This window comes from Sus scrofa, chromosome 15 (assembly GCF_000003025.6).
Source record: "Sus scrofa isolate TJ Tabasco breed Duroc chromosome 15, Sscrofa11.1, whole genome shotgun sequence".
NCBI classification, from domain to species: domain Eukaryota; kingdom Metazoa; phylum Chordata; class Mammalia; order Artiodactyla; family Suidae; genus Sus; species Sus scrofa.
Window position 1 is genome coordinate 106,268,998 of NC_010457.5, and position 16,040 is coordinate 106,285,037.

General features: G+C 39.8%; 1 protein-coding gene across 2 annotated transcripts in view; it reads left to right on the forward strand.

Moving 5' to 3' along the window:
- The window catches only part of FAM117B (family with sequence similarity 117 member B), a 101,102-nt gene extending 85,781 nt beyond the window's left edge, over positions 1–15,321 (forward strand). The window contains exons 5-8 of one of the 2 annotated variants that reach the window (XM_003133590.5): positions 908–1,051; positions 2,341–2,566; positions 5,298–5,418; positions 11,392–15,321. In XM_003133590.5, coding sequence (XP_003133638.2) covers positions 908–1,051; positions 2,341–2,566; positions 5,298–5,418; positions 11,392–11,710 — 810 coding nt within the window. In that variant the 3' untranslated portion in view covers positions 11,711–15,321. The remainder of the gene's footprint in view (positions 1–907; positions 1,052–2,340; positions 2,567–5,297; positions 5,419–11,391) is intronic. The other variant, XM_013984393.2, reaches the window with a different exon arrangement.

A 16,040-nucleotide genomic window follows, 5' to 3' on the forward strand; every position in this document is an offset into this window, starting at 1 on the left:
CAAGCGATATCCTGTAATTGTATAATCAGTTGTTTCTTTTCAAAAGTAATATTGTGACAGTGGGAAAAAAAAAATTTTTTTTCAATTAGAGATAGGCTTTGGAAAAAGAAGAAAATGAATTATATCATTTTCTTTCCTGAACAAAACATGTTAAAATCATTACAATGAAAATATAAATGAATTTCACAGGGAAGTTATTCTGTAATCTTGCTGCTATATATGGACTTTGGAAGCGATTTTGTTTTCCCACAAAATTTTTTTTTGATAAATTCCTTTTTGTTTATTTCCTGAAATATAGATAATTATGGCACCTGAGAATTTTAAAGTTATGTTCTGAACTTTGTTATAATCATAAAAGAATATCTCTGGTTGCATTCTTTTAGTGTTTTCCTTTATCCCTGTTCCCTTTATAGTCCCTTATAGATGTGAATCAACTTAGGAATTTCTACCTTGATTGTCTGGGATTTTGTTTTTTTTAGGGCCGCACCCCCAGCAAATTGAAGTTCCCAGGCTAGGGGTCAAATTGGAGCTGTAGCTGCTGGCCTACACCACAGCCACAGCGATGCTAGATCTGAGCTGTGTCTGTGACCTACACCACAGCTCATGGCAACCCCAGATCCTTAATCCACTGAGCAGAGCCGGGGATTGAACTCACGTCCTCATGGATACTAATTGGATTCGTTACCAGTTGAGCCACAATAGGAACTCCACCCTGGGGTTTTGGCTTTAAATTATATTTCATGTATACTAGGCAGCAGGTTTGGTTAGTCATTCTTTTTGTGAGGCCAGTAAACTTTATTTTGATTTATTTTAGAGTTATCCATGTCAAATGGAAATACGCTTCCATCTAGAAAATTTAAAGGTAATATTAAGTGTGTCTTCTCCCCCTCTACCGCTTTTTCTTAAGGCTCCTGTTCCAAAGAGTGCACTTATTCCAGTAATTCCCATCACCAAATCAACAGGCTCCCGATTCCGGAATAGTGTGGAAGGATTGAATCAGGAGATTGAAATAATAATTAAAGAGACAGGGGAAAAGGAAGAACAACTTATAGTAAGTGGGCTTGTATTTTAAAATCATCCTTATACATTAACTCTTCTAATTATTAAAAAATTCACAATTTTGTCTTCTATGTTTACATGGGTTTCTTCCTTATAGCTGAGAATGGAAAGTTTTATCTCTTGAGAAACTTTGACTTTTGCAAGTGAATGGAAGGTTTTTAATTCTTTGCATCTCATAGAGACAACTGATGTGACTTAAATTTGGATCCTTGAAGAGAATCCACATTTATTGTTTTCCTGCATTTAAAAATCACTAGGGTTCTCATTGGCTGTAACTCCATGTAACTAAAGTTTAGCTTACGGGTTTGTTGGGGAGGGAGGGATATGACACAGAATACTTTCCAAGTATGAATCTACCTCTTGCTTGTTTTTTATCAGTTCCCGTTTGGTTAACTCTCATCATGAAGTGCAGTTCTGCTTACTTATGATACATAATAGAATGTGTATTCTTTTCGTGGTGACACACATAAGAATGGGTCACACATAAGACAAAATTTGTATTTAAAACCATGTCACAGAGTATTTTTAAGATTCATTCTTCAGTGAAGAGGAATTGAAGAGTTTTAAGGTGGTATTTTTTTGATACTTAAGATCCTCTCCCTTAAGAATAAGGTTGGTTTAGCTTAGAGAAAAGGCAACAGCCCACACCCTCTCCTCGTCCCCTCCTCACTGCATGATGGTGAAACCTTCCCTGATGCGATAACAGTAAATGTACCAAAGACGTACAGGGAGCTGGTTTCCCTGCTCAGGGAGCCAAACAGGCTTCCCTCTGAATGTTCTCCTTGATTTCCCCCAGTAATTAGCGGGGCTGTGATGAACCTTTCCCTCCCTGAGGGAGGTCTCCTTGAAAACACTGTTTCAGGAGGAAGAGGGGGCGGCAGGGAGCAGGACCTGTGTCATCAGGTATCAGTAATTTACGCAATGGATAATCTTTTCTTCTAGATTTTTCTCCTTTGTTATAATGGCCTGTCTTTATAATCTTAAAAATAATGCTTAGCACATGCTGTTATGAATTCAGTGCAGTTCATCCTTCATCAAGCACTGACCACTCATGTGCCAGACCCTGGGAATATACACTGCTGCTCAGTGTCCTGCGAGGGGCGGTTTAAACGGAGATGTCACTAACAGAGCAGCGCAAAGGCTTCTCTCTCCTTAGGCCTGAGTATGATTCTGATTTTTGAGTTTTGGGGAACAGCAGGGAAAGATTAACATTGGGTTTGCATTTCCAGGTGAATCTCAAAATCAGTGATAAAAATACATGTTTTTAAAATTTTCTAACAGCCGCAAGACATTCCGGATGGCCATCGTGCGCCTCCACCCCTCGTGCAGAGAAGCAGCAGCACACGCAGCATCGACACACAGACCCCCGGCGGGGCAGAGCGGGGAAGCAACAACAGCAGCCGCTCTCAGTCTGTGTCCCCCACGTCCTTTCTCACCATCTCCAACGAGGGGAGCGAAGAGAGCCCTTGTTCAGCCGATGACCTTCTCGTTGATCCCAGGGATAAAGGTACAGTGCAGGAGGAATTGGCTACCCCAGTATTGAGTGAATAGCACCGGTTTTATTGTGCATTCAGTTCATTTTCTAGCAGAGCACACACGTAGGGGTTACTAAGATAATTACCTTGAGATGTGTTCAAAACATAGATTTTAAACAATTGGAATACAAAACAGTAGGTTTTACTGTGGTGCCCAGGTGATGGTCTCGTTGGGTGGATTTGTGAACTTTTGTAATTTTTTCTTTTTTTGCACTTACTAGTACAAGTTCTTTATAGTGAGAAACATTCTTTTTGATATAAATGAGATAAACATTTGATCTGAATAGCATTTATTCTCTGTCACCTTGGTCGTCATTGTTTTTACAAACTTACTGCTTTTTAATTGAATGTGAAACCTTCCCTTCAAGGAAGTGCTTTTTAGGTTTTTTGGGGGGTTTTTTTGCCTTTTTTTTTAGGGCCGCACCTGCAGCATGTGGAGGTCCCCAGGCTAGGGGTCAAAACAGAGCTACAGCTGCCTGATTATGCCACAGCCACACAGTATCTGAGCCTCGTCTGCAACCTACACACACAACACAGCTCATGGCAATGCCGGATCCTTAACCCACTGAGAGAGGTCAGGGATCAAACCCATATCCTCATGGATCCTAGTCAGGTTTGTTAACTGCTGAGCCATGAAGGGAACCCCCTTAGGATCTATATTTGTAGTTGTTCTTTTTTTTTAGGTTTTTTTTTTTTGTTTTAGGGCTGCACCCGCAGCATATGACAGTTCCCAGGCTAAGGGTCAAATCAGAGCTGCAGCTGCCAGCCTACACCACAGCCACAGCAATGCCAGATCCATGCTGCATCTGTGACCTACACCACAGCTCATGGCAACACCAGATCGATAACTGACTGAGCAGGACCAGGGATCAGAACCACATCCTCCTGGATATTAGTCCATGAGCCACAATGGAAACTCCTAGGATCTATATTTGTGATATTTCTGACAAAAATTAAGGTGATTTAGATCAATACAAGACGAATGTTTAAGGCAAGCCTGGAGTAAAAATGGGAGGGGGCTACTAATAGTATTAAACCACTTACGTGACTTAGAAAATAATCAGATACATAGCACTTTGAATATTAATTACTAATAATGTTCTTAGTTTTTCAAACCAAATATGACCTTTCTTCTTTCTGTATCAGGGCAATAAATATTTTGTTAGCCTAATTCGAGTTATTGCTATATGAACTTGAGAGTAACAAGATATTTATTATTACATAAATTCTACAGCCCAATTCAGTAGCCGTTTGTTTAGAACCTCCCACTTGCAATATCTGAATGTCCTAAAACGTTCCATGTCCAATGACTGGTCATTACTGCCAGTCACCTACAGCTTTAAGACAATAGCAAGTGCTGTAGGATTTTAAGATTTTCTGAAGAAGTCACTTCAGACAGTGGGCGGTTGTAAAATGTTATTACTTGGACCCTTTATTGTCAGCTTCTGTGTTACTTAAAACAGCTATTCCAGGCCAACATCCCAGGCTAATTAAACTACACCCCTTAGGCAAGACACAGGCAGCAGTTTTTGGTGTTCCCAGGTAATTCATGTGGACCCAAGTTTGACCCCTACTGGATTAAGTCCTTTGATTGGGCCACGTGTTTCTTTTCAGGAGTTGCCATAATTAACTACTTCTTACACTTATTATCAGGATTAAAATGGATAGTGAATGCAGACTGTTTAGTGCAGCTTCTGGTACTTAGCGCTCAATCAGCTATACCCCTCCCACACAAATGAAACCTTGGCTCTTAAAACCTGCCCCTTGATTTCCCATACTTTGTTCTTTTACTTCAGTAATGTGTAGGCACTCCATATGTTTTGTGTCCTGTTGTATTTGACTTTAGGAGACTAGTGACTGCTTAGCTTCTGTGATTTCTTTTATAAGAAAGGGCTGCTGTGCTGCTGCCAGTAAGGAGTTTGTAGGTGAGTTGACACAGTCACACTGTGCATTTAGGGCACTTAGGTAACATCGCAAGAATTTTAAGTTAATATAGTGGAAACTGAGCACATCAGCACTGAATTAGAGTGCAAGAGTAAAGAAGTGTTCCCTTTAATAGGATTAATTTAGAAAGATTTCAAAAGCTTTGAGCCAGACTTTGAAGGAGGTTTTGGAAAGTGAGCAGAGAAGGACCTCTTAGGTATAGGGAAGTTTGCAGGCAAAAGAGGGTCTTTGGCATACAGTGTGCACATGGCTCTGACTACCTGGAACAGAGATTGTAATCGGAGGAGCAGAGAAATCAAACCGAAGGATTCTGAGGGGCAGGCCAAACACAAATAGTATGTAGCCGGTGAAGAACCATTTCAGTTACTCATTCTGGGAAGATTGGAAGTGGTATTTGAGCCCATTTGCTGTGTGCAAAATAGAAATAACCCCTAAAAAGACAAAAAAAAAAAAAATAGAAATAAGGCAGCAACATAAATCAGTGTTCTCTACCAAGGAGTTAGTGATACGGGCCTAGGCTGTGGCAGTTGTAAGTAGAAAAGAAATTTTAAAATCTCTTGTTTATTCATTTATTTGTCGAACAGTAAGTAGCTCCCGTTTACCTGGAATTGTGTTACATTTTGGGGTGATATGGGTGAATAAAAACACCGTTCCTACCCTCAAATAGTTCATGGTGTGGGGGGAGGCCAAGGACGAGTAAATACAGTATGACTGTGCTTTCACGTACATAGTAGTAATACAGCATCTCATTTATTGCAGAGAATGGGAACAACTCTCCTTTGCCCAAATATGCAACCTCACCAAAACCTAACAACAGCTATATGTTCAAAAGGGAACCTCCTGAGGGCTGTGAAAGGGTCAAAGTCTTTGAGGAATGCTCGTAAGTATCCCCCATCAAACCTCCCCCCAGACCTTTGTAATGGGAATTTTAGAGTAGGCTGAAGAAGAGTACAGTGACCACTCATGGATCTACCACTAGATCCTGTAGTTAACATTTTGCTGTTTGCTTTGTCTCTTGTATGTTGGTGTTAGTTTTTGCTGAGCTGTTTGACAGTAAGTTGCAGACCTTGTGATATTTAACTTTAAATAGAGCTTAATGTTTGTTTCCTAAAAGTAACCACAGTAATAAAAGTAACCACTCCTACATAACCACAGTACCATTGTCACACCAAAGAAAATTACAGTTATGGTCAATGTCAACTAATATCCAGTTGCTCACGTGTCTTCACTTGTCCCAGTGTTTCATCTGTGGTTATTTGTGAACCTGTAAATAGTCAGCATCATATATTGAACTTAGCAGTATATTTATTCAAGCTAGACTATGTATCTCACCCAGGATGGGTTTCCTTCTTTCAAGGATCAGATTCCCTTCAGTTTTTAATGTTCTTGTAGTTTCAGTTCTTTAAACAAATTTTAAAAAATTTTTTCTGCCAATGTGGGGAAGAGACTTCTATGACTTTGCAGAAACATGTTACTGTGCATGAAGAACATGTAACAAGCAGAGTTTAAAATAGTGTCTGTACCCTTGGTAGCAGTCTTCTGTGCTCATATATTTCTCTTGGCTGGTGTTCTAGTCAAGTACCCTTAATTTTAGACTCAAAATCTGCTCAGAAAGTATTGCAGCCTTGTGTTTGCAGTAGTCATGGCTCCTTGCTTTGTAAGTGATGGCCAAGGGTGGTGTGTATGAAACTGAGCTAATTTAGGTGATGATGGTACTTAGACCTTACCTTCCCGTCTCACTATTGCTGCAAGTCTAATAGCTGCCCTCTGCTTCTCCTGTGATACTTCACATACAATGTGGAGATGGTCCAGCCTTGTCTGAGTTACATAATTTTATCTTTTTCTTTCATCATGAACATGTTGGAATAAGGACTGCATCCTTCTGTTCCTCTATATGCCCCTCCTGTCAGTGCTTTCTTCACCTAAATTCTGAATAATTTTGCCACACAAAGAGCCTTGTTTTTGAATCCCTTCACCCTTTCTACTAGGAGAACCCAGCTGTCATTCTTCTATCTGCTTTTGTGACAGTAATTGAACACTGTTTTAGCAACCACTTTCCCCTCCGCCCCCCACCTTGGAAGACTAAAAGCTTTACTGGTGCCAGAGAGTTGAAGCAGTGTTTCTCCAGATCTGCTGCATGTACTCCCTGCATCATCACCTCTGGGGTATTAGTTGAAACTGTAGATTCCCAGGCTCCATCCTAGGCCTAATGAGTAAAAAATATGGAAGTAGGTAGGACCTGGATTATGCATCTTTAACAAACCTCATAGGATTTTTATGCTTATTTTGAAAATATGGCTTAGGCTTTTTCTTGAGAGTTCTTAAGAAATAAAGTCATTCTGTTAAGTAAAAATCAAATGGTTTACATGGATCCTTTTGGAGTTGAGCTCTTTGATTGATTCATTGGTAGTTCAGATGTGCCTGCGTGAAGAGACATGGCTGATCGACTTAAAAAGCAATTTGAGTGGTTCCCTTCATGGCTCAGTTGTTAACAAGCCCAACTAGGATCCGTGAGGATGTGGGTTCAATCCCTGGCCTCGCTCAGTGGGTTACGGAGCTGGTGTTGCCATGAGCTGTGGTGTAGGTCACAGATGTGGCTCGGATCTGGCGTGGCTGTGGCTGTGGCGTAGGCCAGCAGCTGCAGCCCCCATTTGACCCCTAGCCTGGAAACATCCATATGCCATGAGTGCCGCCCTAAAAAGACAAAAGACAAAAAAAAAAAAAAAACAGTAACTCTGACCTGTGACCTGAACCAGGGGATGGAGTTGGGTGAGGGGTTAATTTCTTGTTTCTAGAAATGTATGTTTATTTACCTAAAAGAAGATATGTAGTTGGATTTAGGCCCAGAAAGGGTAAGACTAGATTTTGCTTTTTTTTTGGGGGGGGGTGTACAGCACAGACCATAGCCATGCTGTTGGCACTTAGCAAGTCCTTTTTTTGTGGGTTTTTTTTTTGTTTGTTTTTTAGGGCTGCACTTGCGGCATATAGAAGTTCCTAGACTAGGATTCAAAGCCAAGTTGTAGTTGCCAACCTACACCACAGCCACAGCAGTGCCAGATCCAAACCATTTCTGCACAACTCATGGCAACACAAGATCCTTAACCCACTGAGTGAGGCCAAGGATGGGACCCACATCTTTATGGATACTAGTTGGGTTCTTAACCTGCTTAGCCACAAAAGGAATTCCAGCAAGTCCATTTTAACAAAGTGAAAAATACTGTTTCCTGATCCCAGTTAATGAACTCTTTGACCTTAGTTAAGGTACCTTAGATTTCCTAGATATTACAGCCTCTTTGTGATACAAAGATTTTTTTAAAAATATGTAACATAACTTCCCCTTCCCTTTTTTCCTTTCTTTCCCTCCTTTCCATTGTAACCACCATTTCTTAGTTGATAATTTATGTGTAAGTTTAGAGAGACTATTACATAAGCCTTTAAAAAAAAATGCCAAAGCATTCCTTATATCAGTAGGAAAATATGTGTAATAATTATCCATCCTGACCATCTCTATCTCAGAAAGTCACTAGCAAATGGTTATATCTATTCTGAGATATAATCCTTTTGGAATAACTTCTCAAGGAACAATAAAATGTTTAAGTTGGTTCTGAGGAGCTTAGTGTGTGCGACTGTGTTTTTTGTGTGTGTATGGTTCTTAAAGAAAGCTTTGAAGTAATATTAGTACTTGCAGCTTTTAGTAACATAAGTATGATACTGGTCATAGATCCCAGAGATGAGTAATGAATTTCTTAGAGAATCTGTTCCTAGAAGTTAAGTGGAATAAACAGTGATTCCTTTTGGAGGGTTGGTGTAGTGGCTGAAAGAGGAGGAGGGGGATGTGATGCTTTTTCACTGTTAGTGTTCTGTTTCTTGAACAGGGGTGCCAGTTAGACAGGTTATTATGATCACATGATAAAAAGTATGGTTCTCATCTCTTTCCATGAAATGGAAAAAAGAAAATCCGTGTGCCAAGTCTGCACTAGATTTTTGTGTGAGATCTGTCATAAGTCTGTTTTCATGAAAGTAGAAAGGAAATTACACTGATTTTAGATTCTGTCATTAAAAAATGTCGAAGTCAAAAATTTGTATTTCAGAAGTGGTGAGTTTTTCATCCTCAAAAATCTGTTAGCAATCATATCTTAAGTGATTTTTAACAAGATAACCTTAAATTAATTAACCTAGGCCTCATTTGGAGGAGCATATAAAAATTGATTAGCCCCTTTTCACCTAATATAAGAATGAAAGTTATCTTTAATAATTCTTCAAAAAAAAATTCAAGCATTATTTAATTATAGAAACGTAACCTCAACTTTCAGTCTTCTTTAAGGAATTGAAAACCATCCTCTCAGTAAAAGCAGAGGAGTGTGTGCTCTTCTTATCCTGATTTATCCATATACACATGTGCCTTAAAATTACTCAATGTGGGAGTTCCTGTTATGGCCCAGCAGTAATGAACCTGAGTAGTATACCCATAAGGATGTGAGTTCCATCCCTGGCCTTGCTCAGTGGGTTAAGGATCTGTTGAGATTTTTTTTTTTTTTTTTTTTTTTTTGTCTTTTGTCTTTTTTGTTGTTGTTGTTGTTGCTATTTCTTGGGCCGCTCCTGCGGCATATGGAGGTTCCCAAGCTAGGGGTTGAATCGGAGCTGTAGCCACCGGCCTACGCCAGAGCCACAGCAACGCGGGATCCGAGCCACGTCTGCAACCTACACCACAGTTCACGGCAACGCCGGATCGTTAACCCACTGAGCAAGGGCAGGGACCGAACCCGCAACCTCATGGTTCCTAGTCGGATTCGTTAACCACTGCGCCACGACGGGAACTAGGATCTGTTGAGCTGTAGTGTAGGTCACAGATGTAGCTTGAATCTGGTGTTGCTCTGGCGGTGGCTGTGGCCAGCAACTGCAGCTCTCATTGGACCCCTAGCCTGGGAACCTCCATATGTTGAGAGTATGGCCCAAAAAAGACAAAAAAAAAAAAAAAAAAAATTACTCAACATATTAAGTTTCCATTGTATCCAAGAAAGAATAGAACACAGCAAAACATGTCAGAGCTGCTTATGGGAGTTCTTAACCTTGCATGTGTATGTGTGTGTGTGTGCGCGCGCGCGCGTGTGTGCGCGCGCGCTGTGGACACCTCTGGCAGTCTGGTAAAGCTTGTGGATGCTTTGAAGTAATCCATAAGTTCTCTGAATAATGTTTGTCAAAGTACATTAAAGATTATAAAGCAGACCTATTATACTGAAATACAGTTCTGCCCCCAGTACCTCCCTCCACACAAAAACTACATATTTACTCTGTCCCTTGTAGATTGTTTCATTTTTGGGTCTCTAGAATGTAGTGCAGACTTAGCACACTCGGATTTTCTTTTTCCATTTCACTAGGAAAGATGAGAACCATACTTTTATCACAATGATCATACTATGTTTTCCCACCTAAATCTTTTTTTTTTTTTTTTAATGTTTTCTAGGGCCACACCATGGCATATGGAGGTTCCCAGGCTAGGGGTCTAATTGGAGCTGTAGCTGCCAGCCTACACCACAGCCACAGCAACTCGGGATCTGAGCCATGTCTGCAACCTACACCACAGCTCACGGCAGTGCTGGATCCTTAACCCACTGAGCGAGGCTAGGGATCGAACCCACAACCTCATGGTTCCTAGTCAAGTTAACCTCTGAGCCACGACGGGAACTCTGACCCACCTGAATCTTGATTTATTTTGGTTCTTCCGCTTTAATTTCTTTTTAATTTTGTGTCACTTCCATCCCATGTTCCTTTAACAGTTTTTTTATATTTTTATTTTCAGAGAATACCATTACCTCTAGTGTCCTATTCCTACTATTTGGGTTAACTTGCGGGAGCAGCTAGGGACAGGCAAAGATTTGGCTTCCATAAGTACTTTCAGAACAAAAGACTGCTATTAGTTTTATTTTGATTTTGTGTTTATGTTGTTATTCAGAAAACCATCATGGTTAACTCACAGGATTGTTTCAATTATTATTATCATTATTTTTATTTTATTTTTTTGTCTTTTTAGGGCCGCACTGAGGCATAGGAAGGTTCCCAGGCTAGGGGTCAAGTCAGAGCTATAGCTGCCGGCCTACACCACAGCTGCAGCAATGCCAGATCCAAAACCCACTGATCAAGGCCAGCGGTCGAACCTGCGTCTTCATGGATGCTAGTCAGATTCGCTTCCACTGAGCCACGGTGATAACTCCTCAAATATTTTTTGGGGGAGCATATGGAAGTTCCCAGGCCAGGGATTGAATCTGTGCCACAGCTGCAACCTGCGCAATGGCTGCAGCAACACTGGATCCTTAACCTACTGCCACACAAGAGAACTTCCCAAAGAGATTTTTAAGTGCACTCGGAGAACTCATGCCCACCAAAGTTTATTCATGCAGGGGGGAGCTCAGCAAAAGATAGACATTGTGCATCATTAGTTTTCTTGCCTTTTCTTCTCAAAATAGTACCAACTTTGGAAAAATCTTAGTGGAATATATTTTTGTCTTTAAATAGCTAGGATTTCTTTGGCTTTAGGAAATTCTCGATTCAAATTGGCTATCTTAGACCTTCACTGAGATGCAGTGGTCTTCACCCTGAGCTACCTGCCTGGTGCCTGGGCTTGCCAGGGCACTGAGAGCAGCAACAAAGACCGGTGTCCTTCCAGCATTCTAAGATACGTGATTCAAATCATGTGTCCTTGGTAGACAGCATTTGAAACTTTGGACATAGCTTTAATTTTGTTTTCTTTTTATGTGTCTTTAAGTTATCTGCTTTAAAAACAAAAAACCAAAAACAAAACTTACTTCTGGTGTTCTGTGGCTTAAAAGTATTGGCTTGTCTATTCTATGTCTAGGCCAAAACAACTTCATGAAATCCCAGCCTTTTACTGTCCTGACAAAAACAAGGTGAATTTCATTCCTAAAAGCGGCTCTGCTTTCTGCCTCGTCAGCATCCTTAAGCCACTCCTCCCCACGCCAGATCTTACCCTCAAGGGCTCCGTCCACAGTCTGACAGTCACCACTGGCATGACGACCACTCTGCTGCAGCCCATCGCCGTGGCCTCCCTGTCTACAAACACAGAGCAAGACCGAGTCTCTCGAGGAACGAGTACAGTCCTTCCACCGGCCTCTCTCCTCCCACCACCAGAACCCATTGAGGAAGCTGAAGGGTAGGTCCCAGTGCTGCGTGGCCATTGTTCCAGGCACCCGAGAACCTCCTCGATCCCTTGGCAGTGACGGCATCGTGCGCTCCCCGTTGGCTGTGATGTGCTCCAGCTTTTCCACAGTGACGTCACAGTGCGGCTTCCGGCAGAGAGCAGCCCCTGATGGCTCTGCTCCCTCGTGAAGGCCGGCCCTCAGCGCTTAGCCTGCTTTTCCTTAAAGCACCGGTTGAAACAAGAAAAAGGTCTCATTGTTTCCTTTTGGAGGGCCGAGATCACATTGTTTTTTTTGTTTTCAAATTAGACTTCTTTGAAAAAAACAAACAAACAACTGATCCCTGCAAACATGATTCCTGAAGGGAGACGTGAATGATGCTGCAAGAACCATCTTTTATATGAAAATGACTATTTTATAATACCAATGTTACATTTTCTGAAACGTAGCAAACAGGATGTTCAAAAGAGTCTTTGGTGGCCTCTGTTTCTTGTTTCCCTTTCTAGATGTGTGCTTTTCTCAGCTGTTTTCAGCTTTGGGACCAAAGGGATTGTTGACATTTCCCCAGCAATCTTAATCTCATGACTATGTTCTTCTCCCAAACAAGAATTGATAGGTAAATGCATTGAACAAGTCTATATATATAAAAAGATAAAAAGCAATATTAGTACATTATGTGATTTATGTTTTTTGATGTCAGAAGTTTGTGCTTTCGGTGAAATATTTGTAAAACTGCTGTTTTCTTCACTAATCCTGTACACATTTCACCATGTGGTCAGAAAAATTACAGTCTGGAGACAAGTGCTTTAATCTGTTCTTACCCATCTTTGGAACTGGGTTTAAAAGTCAGTGAGCCGAAAGGAAACTAACTGCCCAGTGTTGACTGCTGGCTAGGAGTAAGGAGCCCCTTGGGCTTTCTGCGCGATATTTATCACATGAGCTCCCTCCTTTACCACAGGTGTCATTCTACCTTTGCTCATCACTGTATCATAGTCCCAAGAGATCCTAAAATGGCTGTGCATGGATTTCCTCCTTTGCTTTTGTGATGTTGTTGTCTCGTGGATTTGGTCAGGGTTAGTAGTTTGCCAGGAGTGTGATCCATTGAATAGCAGTCCATAGTCACAGAATTTTGCGACTGACATTTTCTTTTTGGTGACTGGCGCTGAGATTTGTTGCCTACAGATTTTGCTGGTTTTCCCTCTGACATTCCACACACTGGGGAAAGCAGGCAAGGATAAACAACAGGAACCTTTGAAGAATCCATCCAGTTTTGGATTTAGGCTCATCCTAATACAGTCACTGCCAGTATCATAGGACAGCAGAATTTCACGTCCGGGTATGTGGTAGTGAAATTCAGGAGCGGCCCTTTCTAAAAGTAAGTCTCAGCAATGTTGATAAAAACCATGCTTGTAAGATCTTCTTCACAAGCTACCTGATGATGCAATAACGTAATGTTCCTATACATACTATAGGGAGAAAAATATTTAAATACTTGTAAAAGGGATATGGTTTAGAAGGTTAATGTCAGTTTGTCCAGATGTATCCCATCAAAGAAAACCTAGTGGCAGCAATAAATCTTCTGAAATGACTTCTTATACTCGTGTACCTTTAAAACATCTAAATAACTAAACATATGCCGTTAAGTTAAAAATGGAAATTTAGGCGAATTCGATAAATTCAAACATTTGAGTATGTCTGTCAGGTTTTAGTTGGTAGGACCAATGAATTTTGCTACTTTTTCCATCCAAAGCTAATGTAACTGGAATGACTATGCTGTGGCTTCGAAATCAGGAAGAGATCAGTTATTTAGGGTCTGAATGTTCTGGTTGGTTGGTTTTTTTGAGAACCTTGATTCTTTGCCTTTGACTTTATCATTTCACTACTGAGAACTTCTCTGTCAGAGGATGGAAGAAAAGGAAAAACTGAAATCAGGTGAGTTCGTGTCAGTGGTAGGAGGAGGAAGTTAAAAACAAGGTTGCAAAAACATCTAAAATCAGTTTTTTGGATTACCTGAATTCTGTTAAATCTGTGTTCTTTTCCTTGCCTTACCCTTGTTTATTTCTCTCTCCACCCGCACCTGTCACATGGGTGTTTGATAACGAGGATGCCCCTTTGCGAACAGTGTTGTCCTCTTATGCCGTTGTGCACGTTTGTCTTAACTCACATCTTTCCGTAGAGTTTCATATATCTTTAATCTAAAGTAATTTAAAATCAGAATGGGAGAACAAGTTTAAGATTTATTATTTATATAGTCTCATAGGCGGAACTTCTAATGTTTGGTTGTAAGGGAGAATGTGATAGCAGGTAAATTAATTGTAGGGCAACCAAACATATTACTTGTGTTTGGGAGAAAGAGAGCCTGAGATTTGAGGGGGAAAAAAAAGGTACAAGGTATAAACAACTTTTAACTGCCAGTGCCAAAGGGCTAACTTTTAAGTGTATGAGCTTTATGCAGTCTTGAAAAAATATTGACCATAGTCCACTCAGTTTTTATTTACCCCTTATTCCACAGGTGGTTGACTTTTTAAAAAAATGGGTCTACTCCAGTAGAATGCATAGTATTGTTTTCTAAAATTACATTCCATAATTACCTTGTTATTCTGTAGAACGCTCTGCAGAAAGTAAATAAATCAGAATAACTTCAATGGGAATATAATTTAAATTTAAAAAAATTTAAATTTACTTCAATTGCAGTAGAAAAAAATTGGTGGCTTTGTATATTTCAGCAAAAGGAGCTATTCTTTGGTTATTCACTTTGTCAGTGTTATTTTTACCTGTAAACAGTTTCTTCCTTGTGATGATAAAAACATAAATTTACTGTTTCGGATCATGACTAAGTCTCTATTGCTTGTCATGGCTTTTGTGAGCAATTATTTTTTTTTAAATACCTGTTTTGCTTCTTTGGCTAATATGGTAAGCATGGATGCCAAAATTATTTTTTAACTGGATTCTTCATCTTGTTTAAAATATTTCTTATACTTGTGATAAGCCAAATCAGCCTTTTAGAAGGTGCTATTGCTAACTGTGGAATAACTGACAAGAAGAAAGGCTTTTTTTTTTTTTTTTTTTTTTTCCTCCTCCTTCTTTTTAATGGTTGGCTTTTACTGGAGGAAGGTATTTAAAAAATAGGAGTTTATAGCCTTCTGTATGTCCAAGATTAGGACTGGGTTGTTAAAGAAAAACTGTCGCTACTGAATTTACTATTCTCAAGTCGTCATTCCTTAATACTTGGAATTTTGATGTCTCAAGACCAGTCCAGTGGAAGTGCTGAATTTGCATTATAAAAGCTAAAATACTTAACTTTGCACTTTAAGTTTCACTCTGTCTAAACTAATGATAAGCAGAGCAGCCCTGACCAATATTTTGTTTATACAATCCTGTTGAAGAATATAATTTATGTTTTTTAAAAGTCTTTATTTTTCACCTCCGTTGAAGCTGTGTAAATCTTTTTAAAAGGCAGTTTTTTAAAGTTTTGTTTTTCTAACAAAATTCTCCCAAAAAAACAGCATTTCCAATGGTGATAAATATTGTTACTGTGTACTTATATATATTCCCTGTATCTGAACACTTGTTGCTGCCTCACAAGAAAATAGAACTTTTATGTTAAAAATAAAGTCTGTTCTTCTTGAGTCTTTTTTGTTTACTTTTATGAAGATTGCTTCAAATTCAAATTTATTTTTCAGACACTTCTAGCTCAAAATAACTTTAGTATATTCTTTTTCACTAATAGAAAAATGAATTTGTGTTAAGTAGCAGGATATATAATATCAGTTATTTACTTCCTTGCTGTCTTGTTCCTGATAAAATACAAGCAAGCATACTGAAAGATAAACATGTTTATAAGCAATTTAGGATGTCACAGTTTGTTAGAAGTTCAGCTGGGGCAGTCACTTAACTTCATTCTGAAATACACATAGAGGTTTTTTTTGTTTGTTTTGGTAATTCATTCTTGCTAATAAGCCAGCCATATTCTTACTTTGTCACCGTGGTTTCTATGGTCAAGATAAAGTTGTTTAGGCTGAGGGCTTTAGTCTGTATGAAGACTGCACGCAGTATATTCATGTCAAAAGCAGGTTCAGTGAAATAAACGTGTCACCACTGCTGTCTGTCATAAAGAGTGGTCACCAAATTGCTTTGTAAAAAATTTTTTTTCTTTTTAGGGCCGCACCTGCAGTATATGGAAGTTCCCAAGCTAGGGGATGAATTGGAGTTGGAGCTGCCAGGCTACGCCACAGCCACAGCAATGCCAGATCTTTAACCCACTGAGTGAGGTCAGGGATCAAACCTGCTGAGCCACAATGGGAACTCTGGAAAAAATTTTTTTTAATTATTTCTGGGGAAGAAATTT